This window comes from Monodelphis domestica, chromosome 7 (assembly GCF_027887165.1).
Source record: "Monodelphis domestica isolate mMonDom1 chromosome 7, mMonDom1.pri, whole genome shotgun sequence".
In the NCBI taxonomy this organism is placed as follows: Eukaryota; Metazoa; Chordata; class Mammalia; order Didelphimorphia; family Didelphidae; genus Monodelphis; species Monodelphis domestica.
In genome coordinates, this window is record NC_077233.1 from 59,343,810 (window position 1) to 59,366,219 (window position 22,410).

The 22,410-nt window shown below is 42.6% G+C and overlaps 2 protein-coding genes and 1 long non-coding RNA gene across 8 annotated transcripts in view; 2 read left to right on the top strand and 1 right to left on the bottom strand.

Annotated features, from left to right (window-relative positions):
• ZXDC (ZXD family zinc finger C) overlaps window positions 1-13,867 on the top strand; it is a 34,568-nt gene extending 20,701 nt beyond the window's left edge. For 3 of the 4 annotated variants that reach the window (XM_007500285.3, XM_056804708.1, XM_007500286.3), the window contains 2 exons: window positions 10,970-11,071; window positions 11,997-13,867. In XM_007500285.3, the coding sequence (XP_007500347.2) occupies window positions 10,970-11,071; window positions 11,997-12,083 (189 nt within the window). In that variant the 3' untranslated portion in view covers window positions 12,084-13,867. Of the gene's footprint in view, window positions 1-10,969; window positions 11,072-11,996 lie in introns of those variants that run through there. The other variant, XM_056804709.1, reaches the window with a different exon arrangement.
• Window positions 13,868-14,085: 218 nt separating this feature from the next.
• The window catches only part of CFAP100 (cilia and flagella associated protein 100), a 54,487-nt gene continuing 46,162 nt past the window's right edge, over window positions 14,086-22,410 (bottom strand). For 2 of the 3 annotated variants that reach the window (XM_056804711.1, XM_056804710.1), the window contains exons 13-16: window positions 19,961-20,096; window positions 16,730-16,932; window positions 15,309-15,402; window positions 14,086-14,431 (exon numbers count right to left, since the gene is read on the bottom strand). In XM_056804711.1, the coding sequence (XP_056660689.1) occupies window positions 14,318-14,431; window positions 15,309-15,402; window positions 16,730-16,932; window positions 19,961-20,096 (547 nt within the window). In that variant the 3' untranslated portion in view covers window positions 14,086-14,317. The remainder of the gene's footprint in view (window positions 14,432-15,308; window positions 15,403-16,729; window positions 16,933-19,960; window positions 20,097-22,410) is intronic. The other variant, XM_016424512.2, reaches the window with a different exon arrangement.
• Window positions 15,401-22,410, top strand: part of LOC130455457 (uncharacterized) — a 36,191-nt gene continuing 29,181 nt past the window's right edge. The window contains exon 1 of the long non-coding RNA XR_008913437.1: window positions 15,401-15,756. This is a non-coding gene — a long non-coding RNA (uncharacterized LOC130455457). The remainder of the gene's footprint in view (window positions 15,757-22,410) is intronic.

The window sequence follows — 22,410 nt, forward strand, 5'->3', positions numbered from 1 at the left end:
TTTGGTCATTCTCCGACTGAAGAACAATTACTTTGTTTCTGCTTCTGCTTCTATAAAATGTGTTGCTATGACTATAGCATGTATGTGTGTATAAATGTATGTCCATGTCCTTTCTGTTTTTGACCTAGCAATGGGATTTCTGGAGCAAATGGTCAAACATTTTAGCCACTGACTTAGCGTAATTCCAATTTGCTTTCCAGAATGGCCACATCAACCCAGAGGTCCACCAGCTGTGTGGTAATGCCCTGACTTTGCTCCCCTGGATCTCTTACAGGGAGGGTGGTCTAACCTAAATTCCCCTTGTTGTACTTATGTCACTGATTAGAACTATATCCTTATTATGTCCCATAGGCATTGCAGCAAGGGTTTCAGATGATCAACATCTTTTTGGATTTAGACTACTATCTAACTTGTTAACTGTTCCTGGCTTTGTTCAAGTTATTAATAAAAATGTTGAACAAGGTCAAGCTTATATCTCTGGGATACTCCACTAGATGGTTTTCCAGGTTGACATTGAGTTTACAGTAATACTCTTTGGGTCTAGTGGAAAGGGCTGCCTGAGTTCCCCCTCATTTGAGGTTTTCAGGCAAAGACTGGATGACCAGCAACCAGGTACCTTGTAGAGAGAATTTTCTCCAGATTTGGAATAGAATGGAAGGTAACCTCCCTGAGCTCATTAAAAATGAGGATTCTTTTTTGTCTTGGTATTATTCCTCATGCTGGGCACCAGGTAGACTCTCACTAAATGAGTATTGATTGATTGGCCTTTGAGGTTTCTTCCATTTCAGAGCTTCTGTGGGTACAAAGGTTGATGGGATCTGATGATTGCTTATTTAGGGCAGGTGGGTGTTTTAAGTGTCTTCTCACTTACCTTCATTTTCAACTTCCTGTTAATTGTCTTTGTTCCCCCCTCCCCCCATTTCCACCAAGAGATCATTCTTTCTAAAGGGGGAAATAGTGGCAAAATCACAGATAAATAATTGAGCCTTCTCACTGTCATGTTTTTACTATCCATCCTTTTTTTAAGCAGATCTTTCCTCTGGCAGAGGTAATAGCTCCCCCTTCCCCTTTTTGGTAAGCCTGTGGGGGAGACAGACTGCATGTGATCATTTGATGTTTAGGCTCCCGTCATTCTCCTGCTGCACTTTGAGATTCATCCTCAGTGGCTTCTCCCTCCATCCTTCTTCTAGATAGATTAGTTCTCTCAACAAATAAATTGATATCTTTAGAAAACTTTCTAGGAGGGATCCTATTGGATCCTACTTATCCTTTGTGTAAACCTTTTGAAATCTGTTGTCACAGAATCATCTAGGAATCATGTCAGATTATATTTGGCTTTTATCTTCTTGTGTATTGATGGTTAATAGCTACTGTTTATATAGTGCTTACTGTGTGCCAGGCACTATGGTGAGTGCTTTGCATATTTCTTCATTTGATTTTGACCCCAACCCTGTTCTCATTTTACAAAGGAGGAAACTAAGGCAAAAGGAGGTTAAGTCACTTGGCAAGGGTCACACATGCAAACTGTCCATGCCAGAGTGGTCACTTGTTTCTACCCACTTCCCCAAATTCTTATAATTTCCATCATAGTGACCAAATTTCTTCCTTGGTGGTTAGAAGCAGTCATAAGTGCTATTCATAGTATTATCACTTCTGCCTTTTGAGTAACGAGATTATAGTTTGATCAACTAGGAGCATTTAGTTCCCCTTCTATCCAAGCAATACAAATAAAGAGACCCCCAGATGGGAACAACTTAGCAACAATAGAAAAATTAGGCAATTCTTACAGAAAAACATATTATAAGGCTAAAGATAAATTCACTAGTCTGGGCAGCTAGGTGGCTCAGTGGAGAGAATGGTAGGGCTGGAGGCAGGAGGTCCTAGGTTCAAATCTAGCCTCAGATACTTCCTAGCTGTGTGACCCTGGGCAAGTCATTTAACTCTAAACTACCTAGCTCTCACTGCTCTTCTGTCTTAGAATTGATACTGAGACAGAAGGTAAGGGATTAAAAACATTCACTAGCCTGTCACTCCTGATGCTCCTCCCCTTATCTGCAGCCCACATACAAACTTGAGGCTGTCCAGAAGACCCTGTGGCCACCATAACTTTTGGAGGTAGCTTGTTGACTTTGTCCCACTGGGGACAGCTAGGAGGAGAGGAGAGACTTTGTGGAGAAGGTGGTGTTTGAGCAACATGGACAATGAGCAAGGTTTTGTGAGTCAGAGATGAGGGATGGTCGAGGGCCAAGGTGTGGAGTGCCACATGTGAGGAGAAAGAGAGAGATGACCAGATTGGCTGCTGGAGAGTTAGAGGTGCCAAGGCTGGAAGGGTGGTTGAGGCAGTGATGACTAAGTGGGGCAACGACTTTTTGATTGAAGCAATACCAGGAAGCCAGGAATTTGAGCTAGTTAGAGCTTCACTTAAGAGAATCCCTCTGGCAGCAGTGATGGGGAGGAGAGAAACAGAAGCCATCAGTGCAAGAAATGGAAGCTGTCAAAACAGGAGATCCCAGGGTTCAGAAAGTCCAAGAACATCAGTTATTTGAAAACATGAATATAATGCAACATCATTGTGTAGTGAAAAATAACAGTATGAGAAATTCAGATAAATAGCACAATTTTTAGGAACTGCTGCAGAATACTGCAAAATATGCCTGAAAAGAGTTGAACTCTCCAAGTCATTGGAAAATCAGTGATGGCTCCAGAAAGCACGGCCCCTACCAGAGGCTGGAGAGGAGAGGCTCCTAGATATGGGCTGATAGTAGGTATATTCATGGTGAGACTTAAACTAGAAGGATATAGTGGAGATGATTTTAATGTGAAGACAAAAAGCAATGGTAAGACGTATTAGGGCAAGTCACAAGTTTAGTAGCTGCCACCTTCTACAGAGAGGGAACTCTGTTGAAGTCAGTTGAAGTTTCCCATTGCTACCATGTTCTTCCATGCCACATTTGGGATCAATTTTCCAAACTTTCCATTAAAGTCTTTATTCTGTCCAGGGAGCCACTATTTTACCATATGACACATCAGTTGTTTCTTCATCATGTATTTCCCCACTCCATTCCTCAGTTTCTCTCATAAGTATCTTAATGTACTCACTATTTCTCCACTATTTTTCTCTCTCCTTTTCTATCTCCTTTCTATCTCTCTCTCTATCCATCTATCCATCAATCCATCTAATCTAGCTAGCTATCTACTCTTCCTAAAAGGTCTGTACCCTTTAGAACCATTTTTGTCATTGGCTCCAGTTTACCAAGCCTCCGTGATAAATATAAGGTCAAATTTACCTCCTTAGGCCAAAGTTCTCAAGTCTGTTCTTTTTCTTTCCATGCACAGTGTATTTTAATGTAGACATATGTGGGCATATGTTTTCCTGTTGACCCATGAATTATTTGTCATCTCTTCTGGTCATATTCTTATTACTCTTTGACTATCTTTGTGGGGAATTTTATCACCCCCCATTTTACTTTTTTTTTTTAAACCCTTCCCTTCCATCTTAGAATCACTACTGTGTATTGGTTCCAAGGCAGAAAAGTGGTAAGGGCTAGGCAATGGGGGTTAAGTGACTTGCCCGGGGTCACATGGCTAGGCTTGATTTGAACCCTGGACCTCCCATCTCTAGGCCTAACTCTCAATCCACTGAGCTACCCAACTGGCTCCATTACCCCTTTTCCTCCCCCCCCCCCCCCATTTTACTTTTTAAAACTCTTCTGATCAGAATTGCAATGTAGGCTTTGGGGAGTACATTTCATCTGGCCAACACCATGTCTTTCCTCCCTTTTAATTAATTGAGTTCATTATCTAATATATAACAGATCAGAAAGTCGAGTCTTGTTCTTGGATACCATGTTCCTTGAAAGCTCTTCAATCTCCAGATCTGTCTTTCATTCCTGAGGCCTCACTTTCAAATGTAGAAGTGAGGAAAATGTCTCTAAGGGCTTCAGTTTATTTAAGCAGTTGTTCCTTGGTCCTTTCTGCTGGGACCCTTTGTCCCAGAATGAGTCACCAGAAGCAGGTAGTAACGGTCAGTTGTGACAGTACTCAGGAGGCTCTCTATCACATCTTGCATACTGGGAAGACAGAAGACCTCTTATTTTCTTTTTAAACCCTTAACTTCTGTCTTAGAATTGATATTAAGTTTCAGTTTCCATTCCAAGGCAGAAGAATGGTAAGGGCTAGGCAACTGGGGTTAAGTGATTTGCCCAAGATCACACTAGGAAATGTCTGAGGCCAGATTTGAACCCAGAACCTCTCATCTCCAGACTTGGCTCTCAATCCACAGAACCACCTAGCTGCCTCAGAAGATCTCTTTTGCAAAGACAAGCGCCTTGGTTCCCCTCTGCAAAGAATCATCAATTGCCTTTACCATATCTATTATTTCTGTGACCATTACTTAATAATCTGAAATTTGACATCAATCACCAAAGGCATATTTAGCACAGTAAATTGCTTTTTCCCAAGATGCATAGCTCCAAATATTTCATGCTATTTTTATAAACTCTCATATTCTTTTGTCCTCTAACCTGATAGAGGTTAGAGCTCTTTGTTAATTCACATACTTTTTTCCTTCTTTGTTTCTTTCTTAAGTACTTCTTCCATTCTTTCAAGGACTGCTTTATTCTTTCTTATATAGCTTACCAAAAAAACCCCCAAAAAACAGGTATTTGCCCATCCCTTGTAACTTTCTCCAACTCAAGAGAAAGACTACTTTAGATTTTGTACATTCAGAGAGTTATTTGATACTGGCTAAAACCCAAACATTCTCTATAAATTACTGCAAAATCCTCCTTGAACTTTGCTTAAAAGCCCTTTTTCCCTTTTGGGGTCTCTCTTACCCTTTAAGGTTAATTGTAGCAAAGAGCCCTTTTGTCTTGTTGACTCTGCAGGCCTCCAGTCCCCAAGCCCACATCATTTAAATCTGCCCCCATGCTCCACCTTCCCTCAAGTTTCTTCACATCTTCCTACCTTTTCCTGGCCCATGCTTTCATTTTTTCAACTTCAAGAGCCCAGCAGACAGAAGCCAGGACATTTAAGGTTTGGTTTTGTGGAAATAGACTATCATTTCCGTGAAAGGAGATCTCCATGTAAGCTAGTTGAGAGAAACTGAGTTTTGAAGAATCTAGCAAGTCTAAAAAAATGGAAGGGGGAAGAGGTAGGGTATTCCAGGAGGTGTATGATGAGTATAAACAAGCAGAGGCATAGGCAGTCTGGGTTCAGGCCACCAGAACTTGCATCAAGTCAGTGCCTTCTTTGCGACACCCAACCACCTAATGCAGAGTCCTGGGCAGCAGAGTGCTAGAGCTTTGGTCTAGAAGGCAGGCTTCCTCTTCTCAGCCCAGCATCCAGACTGAGAACACACAGGAGGAGCTCGATAAATGCTGACTAGTGTGGTTACTGTGTGTCTAGAAATTGCCCAATGGGTAGGGCAGCTCCTGGTGAGGGGACCTAGGCTTAAGCCACATTGCCAGAGTCTGCTAGTGGTGTGGCGAGGCAGTGACTTAACCTTTCCCGAGCCTCTCTCCTCATTTGTTAAATCATTTCCTCTACCTGATTGTCCATAACTCAAGAGTATTTAGGCAGAATATTTTATAAAGCTTAAAGTGCTGTTTAGGGGCAAGCATGGCGCTTATTCTGCTCCCCCAGTGGAGACTGCAGGAGGCCCCAGAGGTCCCCTGTACTTTCAGACTGACCCAGAGGGAGTAACTGTGGAGGCAGCCTAGAGGGCCTAGCAGGAAGCCCTGCACTAGCAGGCAGGGCACATTGGTGAAGGCAGCTTCAGGGAAATCGGGATTTGTCCTCCAGATGCTGCCCTTTGCAGGCCACCCCCGATGCCTTGTACTGAACCCCTCCTCTTAGGGAGTATGAAGCACATCATTATAGCAGTAAAAACCCGAGGCATTGGCACCAGAACGTGGCCCACAACTGCTTGTGGAAACAGCTCATTGAACTAGTGTGTCAGTTGGCCTGCAGCAGCACTTAGGCAAGTGTGATGGGCAGACAGGCAGGGCCAGCAATTGAGGAAGAAGTTACTCTGGCTTACATTGGGGAAGTCCTGTAGCACTTCCTGTGATTTCAAATGGCTCCTCCCTGCAAAAAGCCTGCCTTTTTCAACAATTAATTTTTGTCTATTGTTGTTATATGGCTTTGGGTCATGAAACACTGATTTCAAAAGAATTAAAATAACCATAAACCCAAAGAACGATGGAAAGATACATGATGGAGTTAAGCAGTCTGAAACATTTTATCAATGATGACTTGTGTGCAGGCAAGACAAAAAGTGTAATGAACTGGAGTTGTGGTACCTTGGTAGCCCCAGTCTAGTTAGACTAAGGAGACATTGAGTACTGAGATGCAGAGTGGAGAGCTTATAGTTTGCATTGGTGCAGAGGCCTTCCAGAGCATCAAAATAAAGAGCTAAGAGGAGGCAAAGTAGGGGAAGAGGTAATGGTAGTAGGAATCAAGAGCTCATTTGAAGAATTTTAAGGGCATTAGAAGAGTGAAGTCAGGAAGAAGTTAATAAGGGAACTGAGGAAAAGTGTTTTGAAGGTGAAGCAGCCTGGGTAAATCTCAGTCTCCAGGAAAAGTCTTGCCACTCAGAGAAATAAAAGGTTTTTTTTTTTTTTTTAATAGATTGCAGGAGGCGAGAAGGGCTAAGGATTGGTTTGCAGATAAAATAATTTGTTTAAATTTTATTTTATCCCATTGTTGAGCATTTGTTTTGTCTCTGTCGCTCCAGTTGAAAAGATAAATAAAAATGAAACCCTTGTTATAAGTATTGTCAAGCAAAACAACTGTTTATGTTATCCATACCCCAAAACGTGTATCTATTGCCTACTTACTTCCTTATGGATCTTCTGGAATCCTGTCTGATCATTGTGTTGAACAAAGGTCTTCAGTCTTCCCAAACAGCTCATTTTTACATTGTTGATGATACAGTATAAATCATTGGACATGGAGAGCAATGTAGAGCCAGCAGAAGAATCTCATGTACCTTAGACATTTTCCCTCGTGGTGTATTTCACCAGACTTTGAAGCTCTCAAAGATTCAGATCGTTTTGCTGGGTGCCAGGGATACAGATCCAGAGAAATAGCCACTGCCTTCAAAGAGCTTATGTTCTATTTGGAGAACCCAGCATGCTTGCACACAGGTTATTAAAGGATAATGTGGAGAGGCAGTGCATGAGCTGAGCCTTGAAGGAAAACAAGTATGCTGGAAAGGGGAGGTGAGGAATACTTACATTCCAAGCAGTGGACCTGGGATGTTGGAGTTGAAAGAATAGGCTACTATCTCCTCTCTTTCATAACTGGTTTAGTTGAAACCCCATGCTGTCCGTGCCCTCTGTTATAACTGGGTTTTTGGTCCTGGCCTACTCTGTCCTACTGCTTCCTGAGACCTGGTAGAGAGGCTTCTGGATGTACAAAGCAGAAAATGGGCCAGGCAGTTCATTAGGAGTGTTTGGATTGATTACTGTGGAGGCTGCTCAGACTCACAGCCTGGTGATGACAACAGGGAGTCCCAAGAGCTGGATGAATTAGGAGTCTAGCTCCTTAGTGCTAACAGTTCCAGTCATGTCTCTTTCCTCATTGGGGAGATGAACAAGTTGGATGAGATGATCTCTGGCTTTTTCTAACTTCTCATGGATAGCAGTGAAGAAGATTATGTAACATTTAAAAGAGTGGGATGCCATAAACTGTAATAAGTAAAATAGTGGAAGAACTAAATTGTAGTAGATATAAGAGTGGGTGAGTAAAATTGTGAACCGCAGGAAATATGTTTTCACTACAGTGTTTTGTTTTTAAATCAAATATAAGGTGGTCGCCAGGGAAATATTCCCAATTATGAATATACCCAAGTCAACTGGGTTTTATAGAGAATTTAATTAATAATACAATGAGGAATTAAAGAGAGAGAAAAAGAGGGAATAATGAGAAAGGGATAAGCTGGCCCTGGCCAATCCTGGCCAACCCAGGCCTAAGCCCTAAGAGAAAAGATCAGTCAGTCCTTAATCACTCACCACAAGATCTGTCCAAGCAAGGATTCTAGTGACACCAGGCCAGCTCCATTTCAGCTGACTTCACCAGCTCAATCCTCAATCTGAATATTTCAGAATGAGTCCCAAGAGAGTCTGGAGAGAGACCCTTCAAGGCAGCCTTTCCCAGCTGACTGTTTTCTGAGAGAGCTTTTTGTCTCCTTTTAAAGGGCATTTTCTCCTATGTCACCTCCCCTAAGTTCTTACATCTACCAATCACAGTAGACGTTATTCAAAGGTCAGACCATTCTTAGTCCACACCTAAGAAGGTGTGGATTTTTGAGTAATTCACACCAGGAAAGCTCTGAGTAAGTTTCTCAGCTCTTTGTTCCTTGTAAATTCACAAATTGCTTGACCTTTATAGGTTAGTTCTTATAGCTTAAGAACTTTTCCCTTTATTATAAGTATGGGTTTAAGTACTTTTCATTGTTCAGAAAAGAGTTTACAACTTTATCTTCCCCTAAAGTATGTTTAAGTATGTGTGGAATAAGGTTAGAGTTCTCACATTCCTGATCAAGTACCTTCATTGTTTAAAATGGGGAATGGTCTTAACCAAATGTTCTAAGGTAGAGTCTGAGAATCTTTTAACATTCACAAGTCTGAGAAATTTCAAGATTCACAATTAGATACAAAAATTTGAAAAAGAAATTGTTAAGATGGATGAAATATCTTTGGAGTTTTGAATGGTTTTTAAAAAATGTTATTTATTTTACTCCAGTAACAAATCTACACATAATTTTTCCAAGGTTACATGATTCATGCTGTCTACCTCCATTCATCCCTTCCTTCTCCCATGGTTGACAAGCAGTTCCACTGGGTTTTACATGTATTATCACTCAAAGCCTATTTCCATATTGTTCATTTTTGTAATAGAGTAATCTTTTAAAACCAAAACCCCCAATCATCTTTCCAAATAAGTGATAAATCATGTGTTTCTTCTTCATTTCTACTCCCAACAGTTCTTTCTCTAGCTGTGGATAGCATTTTTTAAATAAATCCTACAGAACTGTCCTGGATCATTGCATTGTTGTTAGTCTCACATTTGATCATCCCACTATGTTTCAATTATTCTGAATAACTTTATCCTGGTTCTATTTATTTCATTCCATATCAGTTCATGTAGGTCCTTCCAGTTCTTATAGAAATCAACCATTTTGGGCAAGGGATATGAATAGGCAATTTTCAGTTAAAGAAGTCAAAACTATTAATAAGCACATGAAAAAGTGTTCTAAATCTCTTATAATCAGAGAAATGCAAATCAAAATAACTCTGAGGTATCACCTCCCACCTAGCAGATTGGCTAACATGACAGCAAAGGAAAGTTAATGAATGCTGGAGGGGATGTGGCAAAGTTGGGACATTAATACATTGCTGGCGGAGATGTGAATTGATCTAACCATTCTGGAGGGCAATTTGGAACTATGCCCAAAGGGTGCTAAAAGACTGCCCTTTGATCCAGCCGTAGCATTGCTGGGTTTGTACCCCAAAGAAATAATAAGGAAAAAGACTTGTACAAGAATATTCATAGCTGCACTCTTTGTAGTGGCAAAAAATTGGAAAATGAGGGGATGCCCTTCAATTGGGGAATGGCTGAACAAATTGTGGTATACGTTGGTGATGGAATACTATTGTGCTCAAAGGAATAATAAAGTGGAGGAATTCCATGGGAACTGGAACAACCTCCAGGAAGTGATGCAGAGTGAAAGGAGCAGAACCAGAACATTGTACATAGAGACTGATACACTGTGGTACAATTGAAGGTAATAGACTTCTCCATTAGTGGCAATGCAGTGATCCTGAACAACTTGGAGGAATCTACAAGAAAAACCACTATCCACACTCAGAGTATAAACTGTGGGAGTAGAAACACCAAAGAAAAACAACTGCTTGACTACATAGGTCGAGGGTATATGGTTGGGGATGTAGACTCTAAATGAACATCCTAGTGCAAACATCAACAACATGGAAATAGGTTCTGATCAGGGACACATGTAATACCCAATGAAATTGCTCATCGGCTGCAGGAAGGGTGGGTGAAGAGGAGGGAGGGAAATAATGTGATTATTGTAACCAAGGAATAATGTTCTAAATTGACTAAATTAATTCAAATGGAAAAAAAAAAGAAACCAACCATTTCATCATACCTTATAGCACAGTAGTATTCCATCTCCATAATATACCACAATTTGTTCAGCCATTGAGGGACATCCTTTTAGTTTCCAATTCTTTGCTATTGCAAAAAAGAGCAGCTACAAATATTTTTGTACAAACAGGTCCTTTTGCTCTCTTTTTTTTTTTCTCTTTGGGATATAGACCTAGTAGTGGTATTGCTCTGGGTCAAAAGGCATTCATTCTTTTAAAACTCTTTTGGGCATAATTCCAAATTGTCTTCCAGAGTGGTTGGATCAATTCGCAACTCCACTAACAATGCATTAATGTCCCAATTTTGCCACATCCCCTTCAACATTATTTCCCTTTACTGTCATATTGGCCAATCTGATAGATGTAAGGTGGTATCTTGGAGTTGTTTTGATTTGCATTTCTCCAATCAGGAGGGATTTAGAACGTTTTTTCATATGATTATTGATAGTTTTGATTTCTTCCTCTGAGAACTGCCTATTCATAGCCCTTGACCATTCGTCGGTTGGGGAATGGCTTGGTTTCTTTTAAATTTGACTCAGTTCTTTATATATTTGAGAAATGAGACCTTTATCAGAGAGATTTGTTATAATTTTTTCCCCCAGTTTTTTGCTTCTAATCTTGGTTGCATTGGTTTTATTTGTACAAAAACTTTTTAATATAATTGAAATTATTCATTTTATATCTTGTGATATTCTCTATCTCTTGTTTGATCTTAAAATCTTCCCTTCTCCATAGATCTGACAGATAAGACTATTCTATGTTCACCTGAATAATTTATTTAATTGCTGCTTCCTCAGGATGATCCCCCTGGAGATGGAGACCTGCCATTTCAGCTCAGTTCTCAGTCTTCCACACCACATTCTCAGCTTACTGTGGATTTACCAGTCCATATACTTCAGGTATGAGTATTTAGAACTTTTTTTTTTTGCCAAATTAGATTAAAAGGTAATTAATTGATTTATTACTAGTATCCAACATTAGTTTTTAATTAAAATTAAAATGTCTGATAGCAAAGAGGCTTTGATGATCTTTCAAAAGAAAAAAGGATTTTGCCCGGTTTTTATATGTCCTTTGTATTTTTTGGCAATTATGGCACATTCCAGTAGAGAAAATAAGAGTTCTGTGTCTTATAGTATAAATATAAAGATTTTTAAAACTCTTAAGTGTTCTTTTCATATTTTTTTTTTACAAATGGTGCAGTTGCTCTTCCCTGCATTTTTCATGATCTTATTCTAATGTAGAGCATTGAATTGACCAGAAATAACCATTTTTAACAGAAGGGGAGCAATTTAATTTAATTTGCTCAAGTCATTGGCTCAACTGGGAAAATAAAACTCCAAATGAATTATGTGTATGTAAATGATCAATGATATACCTTATGTGTAATATACTTGGTTTCTAAGAAATGCTTTTCACATTTAAAAAAATACAAGTAGGTCTTTAACTCCAAAATTCTCATTTCTGTTTCTTGCTGTCTTCATATTAGTTAGGTGTTGCATTTTATTAACAGTAAAAATAATAGAAACTCCATATTAAGTAAAATCTTCAAGATCTGAGTATAATGAAGTATAATGGAGCTGCCCTGGGCCTTCCCTTTTCCATTTAAGTTGAACATTTTTAGAAATTCCAACACTTCTTATCCTTTTTTTTACTTTATTTATTTAGAATATTTTTCCATCGTTCTGTAATACGTGATTTTTCCCTCCCCCTCCCGGAGCCGATGAGCAATTCCACATTGTTGTTCAAAACCTAGTTCCATGCTATTCATATTTGCAATAGAGCAGCACTTCTGATTTTGGCATCCACTCTCTTTTGATTTCATAGGAGCCACACACTTCAACTGAGGATGATGCTGGTTCTGATAATTCCCAGTTCACAGGAAGCACGATAAACTTACAGGACCTGGAATGAGACTGTTCATACTGCTTTGCGGGGTGGGGATGCAAAGAGTGCAATCATGCTATGGAAAATGGAAAAGATGTTTCCAGAGCTTAATTTAATTTTTTTTAATGTGAAAAAATTGGAGCTGATGTATCTTGTTTTATGGTTCCACACGGAGACTTTCTTTAAAGGATTCCTTGACTTATCGATAAATATTGTTTGCCTTCTGCTTGATCTGTTAGGAAAAGGTCTCTCAGCTGGGGTTGTAGGAAGCTGCCTTGCAAGAGAGAAGGACAGCGATAAAGCAAGCACTTTGATCCGCTCAATCACACCACTCCGTTTGTGACTGCCTCTCCATTGTGGGACCTGAACCACCAGCCATTTACTCCATTAAAAAGTGACAGCTCCTGTGAGGGCTCGGGTCAGCTGGTCTGAGCACTGAGATTAGAAGGGGAGAAAGCACAAGACGTTCTTGAGAGAAGACACATCACAGGCCTCAGACCCGAGTCTTCCCAGAACTTGTCAGGCGGGCTGGATGCCCCTGGGCCAGTCCTGCTCCAGGTGCCTGGAGAGGCTGTGGAAGCCTTACTCAGAGGAGGAAGCAGGCTTAGAGAGGTCTAGGGCCCTGCTCAGGAATTGTACAGCTAGTGCCCATGGCAGGATATGAACCTGTGTCTTCCTGATTCCAAATCCAGCCCTCTATCCGCTAGGCTGCACTGCCTATGTTCCATACAGCATGTTTTACTGTAGTTCAAGGCAGCAATGCAGTCATACAGAAGGGAATGGGTGAACCCAGATATTGGGACACGAAGGATCCCAGAGGGCTGGGTGGAAGGGGAGGCCATGTCAAACCCTTGCCTGTGATCAGAAGGAGGTTGTGATGTGCAGTGATCTCGGCCCCCAGACCCCAGGAGATGAGGGCTTCAGTGTGCCCGAGAGCAGGAAGGGAGCCAATAGTGCACACCTTGGAGTATGCCGCTGGCCATCCTGGTTTCATACCCCACATAAAATTTTGGCCATAGAGTTAACCTTTTAAAACATTACATTTTGCATTTGTGTATTTACATTTATTGGTCACTTGATAGTTTGGAAAGTGTGTACTGACTGCCTATAAAATTATGTATAGGACTTGAATATGGTATGCGGCTGGTGTACCTTTTTTGTGGTGAGGTCTCCAATGTTCTTTGTATAATATGTATAAATGGATCTTTTTTACAAAGGAAGCTGTGCCATGCAAAGGGCTTGCGTTTGTAACCTTGCACATATTTATTTGTTATTTACAGTTCTGGAATTCACACAGGGTCATTCAGAAATGCTTTTTTTTCTTGTGCCTTTGGAAGTCTATGCTTGTGTAAGATGCTGTTTTGTTTCTGGGACCTGAAAGGAATACAGATTACTCCTGCTCTGCATTTCTTGAATTTGTAGACTTTTGCTTCTTGGAGCAATTCCAGCAAACCACTGCGACCCCGACTGCCCTGCTGTTGGCGCTATCCAGCCCCCTCTGAGCCAGTTGTAGGTGGGGACCATGGCTCTCATGTGCCCGCCTTCATCGAATTGCATGTTGCCTCCCTGGCCGCCTGCCCACTCGGCAGGCGTGGTTCTGGCAGGAGAAGGTCCCCATCCGTCCCCTCCAGGAGCCCAGCTCCTTCCCACCCCATGGGGCGCTTCCACCTGGGAGGTTTTTGGCTTCAACATGGAATAACCCAGGACGTGCCCTGACTAGCAGTTGGGCTTTTCTTGGCTTTGAGGTTCATTGCTGGCAATGGACGTGATCCCAAATGCAGATGAATAATAAAGCTTTTTTTATGGTCTTACCCTTGCAGTTTTAAATGACTCGGGACAAGGAGTCGTGGCTCTTGGGGGCTGAAAATGTGTTGGCCCAAACTGGGGCTAACGACCATTCCCCGAACCTTTCTTTCTCCATTGCCTTTTCCTCTTGGAGTTGGGGGTTAAGGCGTCCTCTCTGCTCTCCCCCTGCTGCTTTTATAGCACTCTTAGGAAGGATTCCCAGACTTAAGAAGAGGATCTGAGCTTGTTTCACGGGGCCTCCTTGCACAACCAAAAGGAGCACGGATTTTTATTTAGTTTAACTACAAGCACAGAAAGAACACAGGTCCAGGGACACCAGGAAAGGGGGTAAGAGCGACTGATTCATACGACTAACCCAGCACAGCCTCTTTGCTTCGATCCTTGACATCTCTTCCAAGCGCTCAGTTGACTCCACGGTGTGTGTGTGTGTGTTCGTGTGCGTGTGCATGGATGGGCTAAGTGAAGAAGAAGAGGAGTTCTTCTTTCTCCCTGTCATAAAACGTTTCACCTTCATCACCCTTGACCTTGCTGACCACGGGCTCCGAGCGGTACATGAGCTTCCTGCCGGTCTACAGAGAAAAGAGGAAGCGGGGCTCCGTCAGAACATGGCTCCGGGGCTTTACACCGACTTAACTGTGCAAAATGGGGTCCCAAGTCAGCCTCTGAAACGTGTAGGGAAACTCTTTGAAATAGTGACCGGACCAGGGACCGTTAAAAGTCCAATCTGCCTTTTGGTTTATGTTGAGAAAGGTTCCCCTATCCCAGGAAGATAGAGGTTTATGCTTGTGTAGAGCGCCCTCTGGAGGAGCCCCCGGTGCCATCTTGGCGCCCTTCTCGCAGGTCACGTGGTGCCTCCCCACACAGAGCATTGGCGGACGGAATAGGAAGTTGTAGAGGTTTGTGGTGGGAGAGGATGGGAGGGACCTTCACCAGGAGAAGGCAGTCACCCCAGCAGGCACCAACTCCACACCAAGAGAAAGCTTAAACAGTTGAAGCTAACTTAGTGCCACCTTGTCACCAGGAGCCCCCGATCCCTGCCTGGAAGACTGGAGAGGGGATTGAGCTAGGACACTCGGGGATCGACTGAAACGAGGACTTTTTCCGTGCCAAAAGGCTCACAGAGCTTGTCCCCTGCAGAGACCATCATGGACCGCACAGCTTCAGCGGGGAGCCTGTCGGGATATCCCAGGGGTCCTGACTGACGGTGGGCCAGGAGGTCCCCTTGTCCTTTAGGACTCTAAAGCATGATGGAACCCAAGACAGGCCTCCAGGCGTCCCAGCCAAAGAAGCTGGGGGAAAGAGGTTTCATGGTCCTACCTCTGAATGAAGATGAAGGCCAAGAGCAGAAACGAGCCCAGAAGCGCCTTCTGGAATGCCATCTCTGTCTCTTCCCCATCCCCTACCCTCCTCCCAGGGGCGCCCAACATCACCCACTCTCCTCCCTACCTTTTTCTTAATAGTCGCCTGGGCCCTGGCCAGGGCTTTCTTGAGCCTCTCCTCCTGCATCTCTTTCAGGAGTTTCATTTTCTCTTCTCTCAACCTGCCAGATAAAAAAGACAATAATGAGATTCATGCTGGAAAAGCCAACCTGGGTGAATTCCTGCTGAAAGAATGCCGGCTGCCTTCCCTGATGTGGCCATCTTGCTGAATCCAATCTCATGTGTTTGGGAGCTATAGAGCCACGTCCATTTGGCTCTAGCCAAGACCTGTTTGTGCCCCTGGGCACCCCCTGAACCCCACAACCTGGGAGCCACTAGCTGCCTTGTTCCCCCAGGATAATGTCCAGCCCAATAGAACAGCTTAAACTGACCCAGCCTCCTGAGCACTTTGGCATCGATCACCAATTATGACTGGAGGGGCCCGGAGCCTGGCATCCCACCATGGTATCAGTGAAGTGAGTACCCAGGGGTGGTACAAGATTGGTTCTGTTGTATTTGAATCATGGAGAAGGGGCTGTGGAGGAAGGATGTCTGTCAAATCCTCCTCAAGGCATCCTGGCAAAGCCCTTCCCTTCAGCTCTAAGCCAGGGTAGACTCCTGCCCTCGTGGGTAGAGGGACTCTTCTCATCTAAGGTTGCTATAAAAATTGGATCACAGGTCTGTTCCCCACCCCCACCCCCAAATTAGAGAATTTCCACTTTTCCCCAGGATCTGGAGGTTTACCATGCATAGCCTTTGGCCCATCCAGTGGTCTTTAGAAGTTTAGACATCTTTCCCCCATGACTCAGTATAAGGGATGACTGGGCAGGACTTGTCACTAGAGTCAAAATGAGGCAGGGGCATTTTCTGCACCATACTGTCTCGCTCTTACTTCCTTTCTCCTTAATCATTTAGGGAATCCATATCTTATTTTTATTTTATTTATTTATTTGTTTGTTTATTTATTTTGAAACCCTCACCTTCTGTCTTAGAATCAATACTATATTAGTTCCAAGACAGAAGAGTGGCAAGGGCTGGGCAATGGTAGTTAAGTGATTTGCCCAGAGCCACACAGCTAGGAAGTGTCTGAGGCTAAATTTGAACCCAGTACCTCCGGTGTCTGGGCCTGACTCAATCCACTAAGCCACCTGGTTGCCTCTGGAAATCCTTATTTTAAGAATGTAAGGAGTGGGATGGAAAACAGACTTTTGTTCCTTTCAGACCAGGCCAGCTGAGCCATGTCTTTCCAGGATTATTAGGGCCATGTGAGAGTCAACAAAAGTCCAATTAAGGTGCCTACTATGTGTGAATTGTTGTGCTGGGTTACCATTGGGGATACAGAAGTGATGTGCTGCCAGGAACACTGATGAAGCTTATCTAGATGGAGGGTAGGATGGCGGCATATTATTTAAACTCAAGGTGTGTTCATGCCAATGAAGTCAGCCTCACCTTATCCTTCGTTCCTTTTCTTTGGCCTTCTCAACCTGTTCGATCTTCCATGCTGGCACTCTCTCCAGATTCTCTAGTAGTTCATCCAATTGGTGCTCAATAATGGTGAGCATCTGCAGGGTGCCCAGGCTGGACTCACAGTCCCCAATGCATTTACGGTATACCTCTACCACCTTTTTGTTCAGACTGGCCAACATCTTGCTCTAGAAGTGGGTGGGAAGGAAGTAGACAAAAGGGAAGATGCTAGGCATAGAGCCCCATAGAGTGAAAAGTTAGGGATCCTAGATTCTTCATTGGACTCCTCTTTTAGATTGATCTTTTAGCTTTGTTTCTCTATTCCCACACATGAGATTTAATTCACTAGTATTATTTGCACATTTTTCAAAATGACTTGGGCAGCTGTGGATCTGGAGGGTCAGAACATCACACTTCTCATGATCATTTTCCTGGTTCTCTTTCTCCCAGTTCTCTTCTCCTTTTACAATCTACCTTATATCAAACATTTCTATGTGTCTCATCACACCACTCTCTCCCCTAACCCTTGAACCTCCTAAACTCTAGTTTCTTGAGGTTGATTTTCAACTTCTATATCCCCAGTCTACTGGTCCAGTGCTTTGCACTTTATAGATGCTAATAATGTTTACTGAATTCCTGTTCTGCACACTCTTGGGAAAGTCGATTCTCTCTGGGCTTGGTTGTCTGGATCTGTAAAATGAAATAGTTGGACAAGATGATCTCCAAGCTTCCTTTTAGCTTGAGAGTCTTGGTGCATCTAATTCAGGGGACTCACAGAATCACATCGAAGACCTCAGTAGTCATCCAGTCTAAACTATATCCAAAATCACAACATACCAAGCAAGACTCTCAGCCTATGATGCAGGAGAATCATCATACCTGCCAGTACCATGGTACCTGGACCAATTGATAACTGTCCTCACTCCCATGACTCCTGATCTCTATCACTCTAATATTATTCTTCATGGCTCAGTTTCAAGTCATATTACATTCCTTTGATCTCTTGGAGTATGATGAGTCAGGCAATATATCCAGCCCATGCTCACAAATGATTGGACAAAATGGGACCTAACATGATGCCTTACATGTTAGATATCTTTTGAAGATGACTCTTACTGTCCCATCTCTCCACACTTGTCCATATTACTCCATTCATTCTTCCAGACCTCAATTTCACAACCTGGAAGTCATCTTTGACTCTTCCTTCTTCTTAATCCTCCCCATTCCCTACCCATATCCAAGAAGTTTCTAAGGGCTTGTCTATTCTTTGTCAATCAATAAACATGTATTAAGCACCTACTGTATGCCAAGCACTATACTAAACACTGGGGAACCAAAAAAGAGGCAAAAGGAGTCTCTAGCCTTATTCAGCTCATAGTCCAAAGGAGGAATTCATAATCTAGGTCAACCACATCCATGAAATTCCTGTTTCTAAAATATAGACTTGACCATGTCATTCCCCCTGCTCAAAAATTGTCATTTGCTTCCTGATGCCTCTAGGATAATATATAAACTTCTCAAACCTGGCATTTTCTGTCCTCCAGGTCCTTGCTGTCTCCTGCCTTTCCAGTCTTATATGATTCATTTGCCTTTACACACTTAATTTTTGTCAAATGGGCATCCCAGCTGTGGCCCAAACAAGATGCCATTTCTCCATAGAGAAAGTAATCTTCTGGAGGGCAGGAATCATCACATTTCTGTCTTGTTTTCCAGTGCTGAAGACAGTGTATTACAGGGAGTTGTTGCTTAATATATGCCGGTGTACTGAATTGAATTCCAAGTTCTGCCCGACTCCTGTACTCACCTCTACCCCCTCCATGTCCTCTAAATCCAGATTTGGTCCTTCATGGGATTGATGGAATCTCCCCTTTGTGGCACCCTTCTACTGCAGTTTCTCCCATTCTCCAATATTCTGGACTGACCTCTTTGGCAAGAATGGAGACTTAGATCTCCTCGACTGCCCCTAGCCTGTCACCACCCACACCAGACCTCAGCCCAGCCCATGCCTTTGTGTTCTTGTCATCTGTGTACATGTGTAATCTCTCCTGCTTTTGTGAGGCCAAGGAGCATGTCTGTGTGTCTGCAGTATGACCTCAACATGAGGCAAGAGTACTTATGACATGGAGGCAAAAAATAAAAGTTAATTCAGTCTTAGTTATGAAGAGCAACATGTATGGGAGAGGGTGCTGCCCCTTGGGTATGGTGTTGAGTTTGGGGCACCGTAGCCTAGGCAGCTGGAGATTGGCCAGAGAATAATGATTGGGCCTCCAGTTCATGCATGCCAAATGAGAACTGGAGATGCTTAGCCTGGGGAAGACTTAGTTAGGACATCAGCGTCTTCAGAAGCCTTTTTAAAATACTAACATGGAAAAGAGAAATTATACTTGGCAGAACAAGAGGTAATGAGTGGATCATTTTATGAAGTGAAATTCAACAAGCATCCATTCACAAGAGGGCAACTCACTCTATGCCCAGCTCTGTTTCAGGCACAAAGGACAGTGTGTCAAAACAAAGATAGATCTGGGCTTGGTGGCTAGGGAAGGATGAGATCCACATAAAGGGCAAATTCATTCATTCATTATTTGTTCACTAAGCAGTCATTAGGCTATGTGGCTATGACGAGGTAAATATTCACCGTAACAGAAACATTTAAGCCCCTGAAGGGAATACAAAGATAGCTAGACAAAGCCTTGCCTTGAAGGAAATTATAATTTAATGGGTGAAGGGGGTCATATAGCAGGCAAATAATTGATACAAAGAAGAATAATAGAGCTTCAAAAGAGGTTCAAGCAAAGCCTGGGAAGAGTTTTTGAGAAAGCTAGAGAGTCAAAGAAGGTAATGGAGAGCCACACTCAAGGGTTCTAGACAGAGGAGGTGACCAAAGCAGTCAGCAAGATTACTGAGCTCATCTCAGGCTTTGATTAAGAATATGAAACTCAACATTGGGCACCTTGTTTTTCATAAATGCATTCATTCACATTTTCTTTTTCTCCTTCTGTGTCTGTTCTCTTTCTTCCTTCTATTCTTCTATGCCTCTCACTAGCCAGTGGCTTTCCTAGGCATTTCTGGGTATTCACAGGCCCTTGGAGGGTAGAGGAGTCTCAGCTCTTCCTCCAGAGCATGGGTTTCCCACTATTTTAATGCTTGGACTTTGGATCATTCCATACCTGTCCTGGGGAAAACCAGAGCTCCCCGGCCTGTCTTGTAGGAACTTACTTGGTAATCCCCCTTGTACTCGCCAAAAGAAAAGACACGAGACTTGAGTTGCAAGTCTGCAGCAATCTCCTCTTCCTTAGCAATGGATGACATTAGTGTGGATGACAACAGCTTCAGCTGGTTGATGTCTCGATCCCTGGGTGAGAGAGAAAGATTGGGCCTCAGAGAGGGCCAAACCTGCTGCTCTCTGGAAGGAGAGTCAGAATGTGGTGGAAAGAGTAATGGATTTGTACTTAGAGGGCTTGAGTTCAAATGCTTCCTTCTTTACGTGACTTTGTAAAGTCACTTATTTTCTCTGACTTTCTTAATAGGAACTTGAAACGTAGCTTCCCCAATACTTATTAAATGCTTCCTATGTGTAAAACATTGTACTAGGTACTAGGGATTCAAGCACAATTAAACATCCTTGTTTTCCATTTCCTTACATTCTGCTGGGAGTATAGGATAGTACATAGATAATTATCTGCAGCATCATTTGAAGAGGGAGGAAGCACTGATAACTGGTGTGGTGCTTGGAATTTGAAGATGCAAAAGTGAGAAGGAAATGTATCCTGGGTATGGGAGACAGCCTGGTCAAAGGAATTGAGATAGGAGATGGCAAGTTAAGTTTGGAGTAATAGCTAAGAGGCCAGTTTGGCTGGAATTTAGAAAGCATGAAAGGGCAGGAGAAGTCATATGAAACAAGTCTGGGAAGGTAGTGAGGAGCCTGATTGGGCTGAACAATTTCTATTTTATCCTAGAACCAAAAGGAAGTCATTAAGGATTTTGAGTAGGGGAGAGACATGGTAGACCTGTGTTTTAGGAATAGGAATTTGGTAGCTATGTGGAGGATGGATCAGAGAGGGAAGCAGTAACACCAGTCAGGAGGTGATTGCAATAGTCCAAGTGAGAGAGGAGAAGCAGGGCAGATGCTTTGTGGTGGAGATAAAAGGTAAATGTGAGAGATATTTGCTGAAATAGAACAGACATGACTTGGAAGTCAATTGACTGTGGGAAGGAGAGCGAGGGAAGAGTTTGGGATGACACCAGGATTGTGAACCTGAGTAACTGGAAGGCTGATAGTACCACCAATCATAAACAAGAAAGCTTGGAGGAGGGATGGATTGGGTAGAAAATAGATTGGATTCAGTTTTGGACATTTTGAGTTTGATATGCCTAGAGGACATCCAGAGGGAAGTACCCAGCAGACAATTTGGGACCTGGGTTTAGGAGAGAGATAAGGTTAGGAGATATAGTTTCAGAAGTGACCTATATAGAATTGATTGAACCCATTGAAGCGCATAAGATCACCATGGCAGAGAGTGTATGTAGATAGAGAAGACAAGAAAGTCCAGGTCAGAGTCTTGGGGGATGCCTATACTTGGTGGGAAAAGAAAAATCATTGAGCAGAGGAGGTTGGGGAGTGGTCAGACAGGAATGAAAAGATTCAAGAGAGATCAGTGTTCCATAAGTCAAAGGAAAAGAGTGTGGTCAATAGTGTCAAAAACTGCAGAAAGGCCAAGTAGGCTCATAGAACTGAGAAAGCAACTCTTGGACCTAGCAGGCAAGAGATTTTGGGGTACTCTGGAGAGAGTTTCCATTGAATATTGGAGTCAGATGTTATATTGTGTTGACAAATAAATGAGAAGTGAGAGATTCGAAATGAGTTTGACTTTTCTATGAGTTTGACTCTGGAAAGGAGAAGTGTTAGAAGAGAGTAACAAGGAGGTGGGAGTCAAGGGGAAGTTTTTAAAGGATTGGGTGTATTTGCAGGTGGCAGGGAAAGAGCCAAGGAATTAGAAGATTTTGAAGATGAAATAGAGGTAGTAAACAAATTGAGGGCACGGAGAGAGAGAGGATGGAATTAAGAGTAGGAGTGGACCTTGACAAGGAGAGAATCAGGGGCAAGGTAGAGGGGTTTAGAGGTATAAAGTAGGGAAGAAGAGACAACTCATGCTGGGTGGCTTTTGTTTCCCCAATAAACTATAAAATGAGAGGGTTGAACTAGATGGCCTTTATGGTACCTTTCAGCCTGTGCTCCTAAAGTCACCGAGTCACTTAAGGAAGAACCTGGAATATAGCTAATAAAGCCTAATTTTAGTCCATAAAGTGTCTGTCTTCAGCATCATGGAGACAGTGTAATGGAACCAGTCCAAAAAGGGGGAAGGAAGAAGGAAACATTCCTACTGTTCTGGCTTTCCTCTTCATGGAAATGAAGGCAACCAACCTCTTATAAGCAAGCTAAAAGGACAGCAGGATGATGGCATTTATGGATTAGTCCTACCATTCTATGACTAATTTATAAACGGATCTGAAAAAAATGAGTGTGTCTCTTATGGGGTCTATACTGGATCCAGCTCAAAAACCATTTCCAAAAGCTGATGGTTAAACTTTCAGTGTGAACATTCTCACCTGTTCACTGGCCAAATTTCCATCATTGTTTTCCTCTTTGCATCCCTTAGTTCCTCACC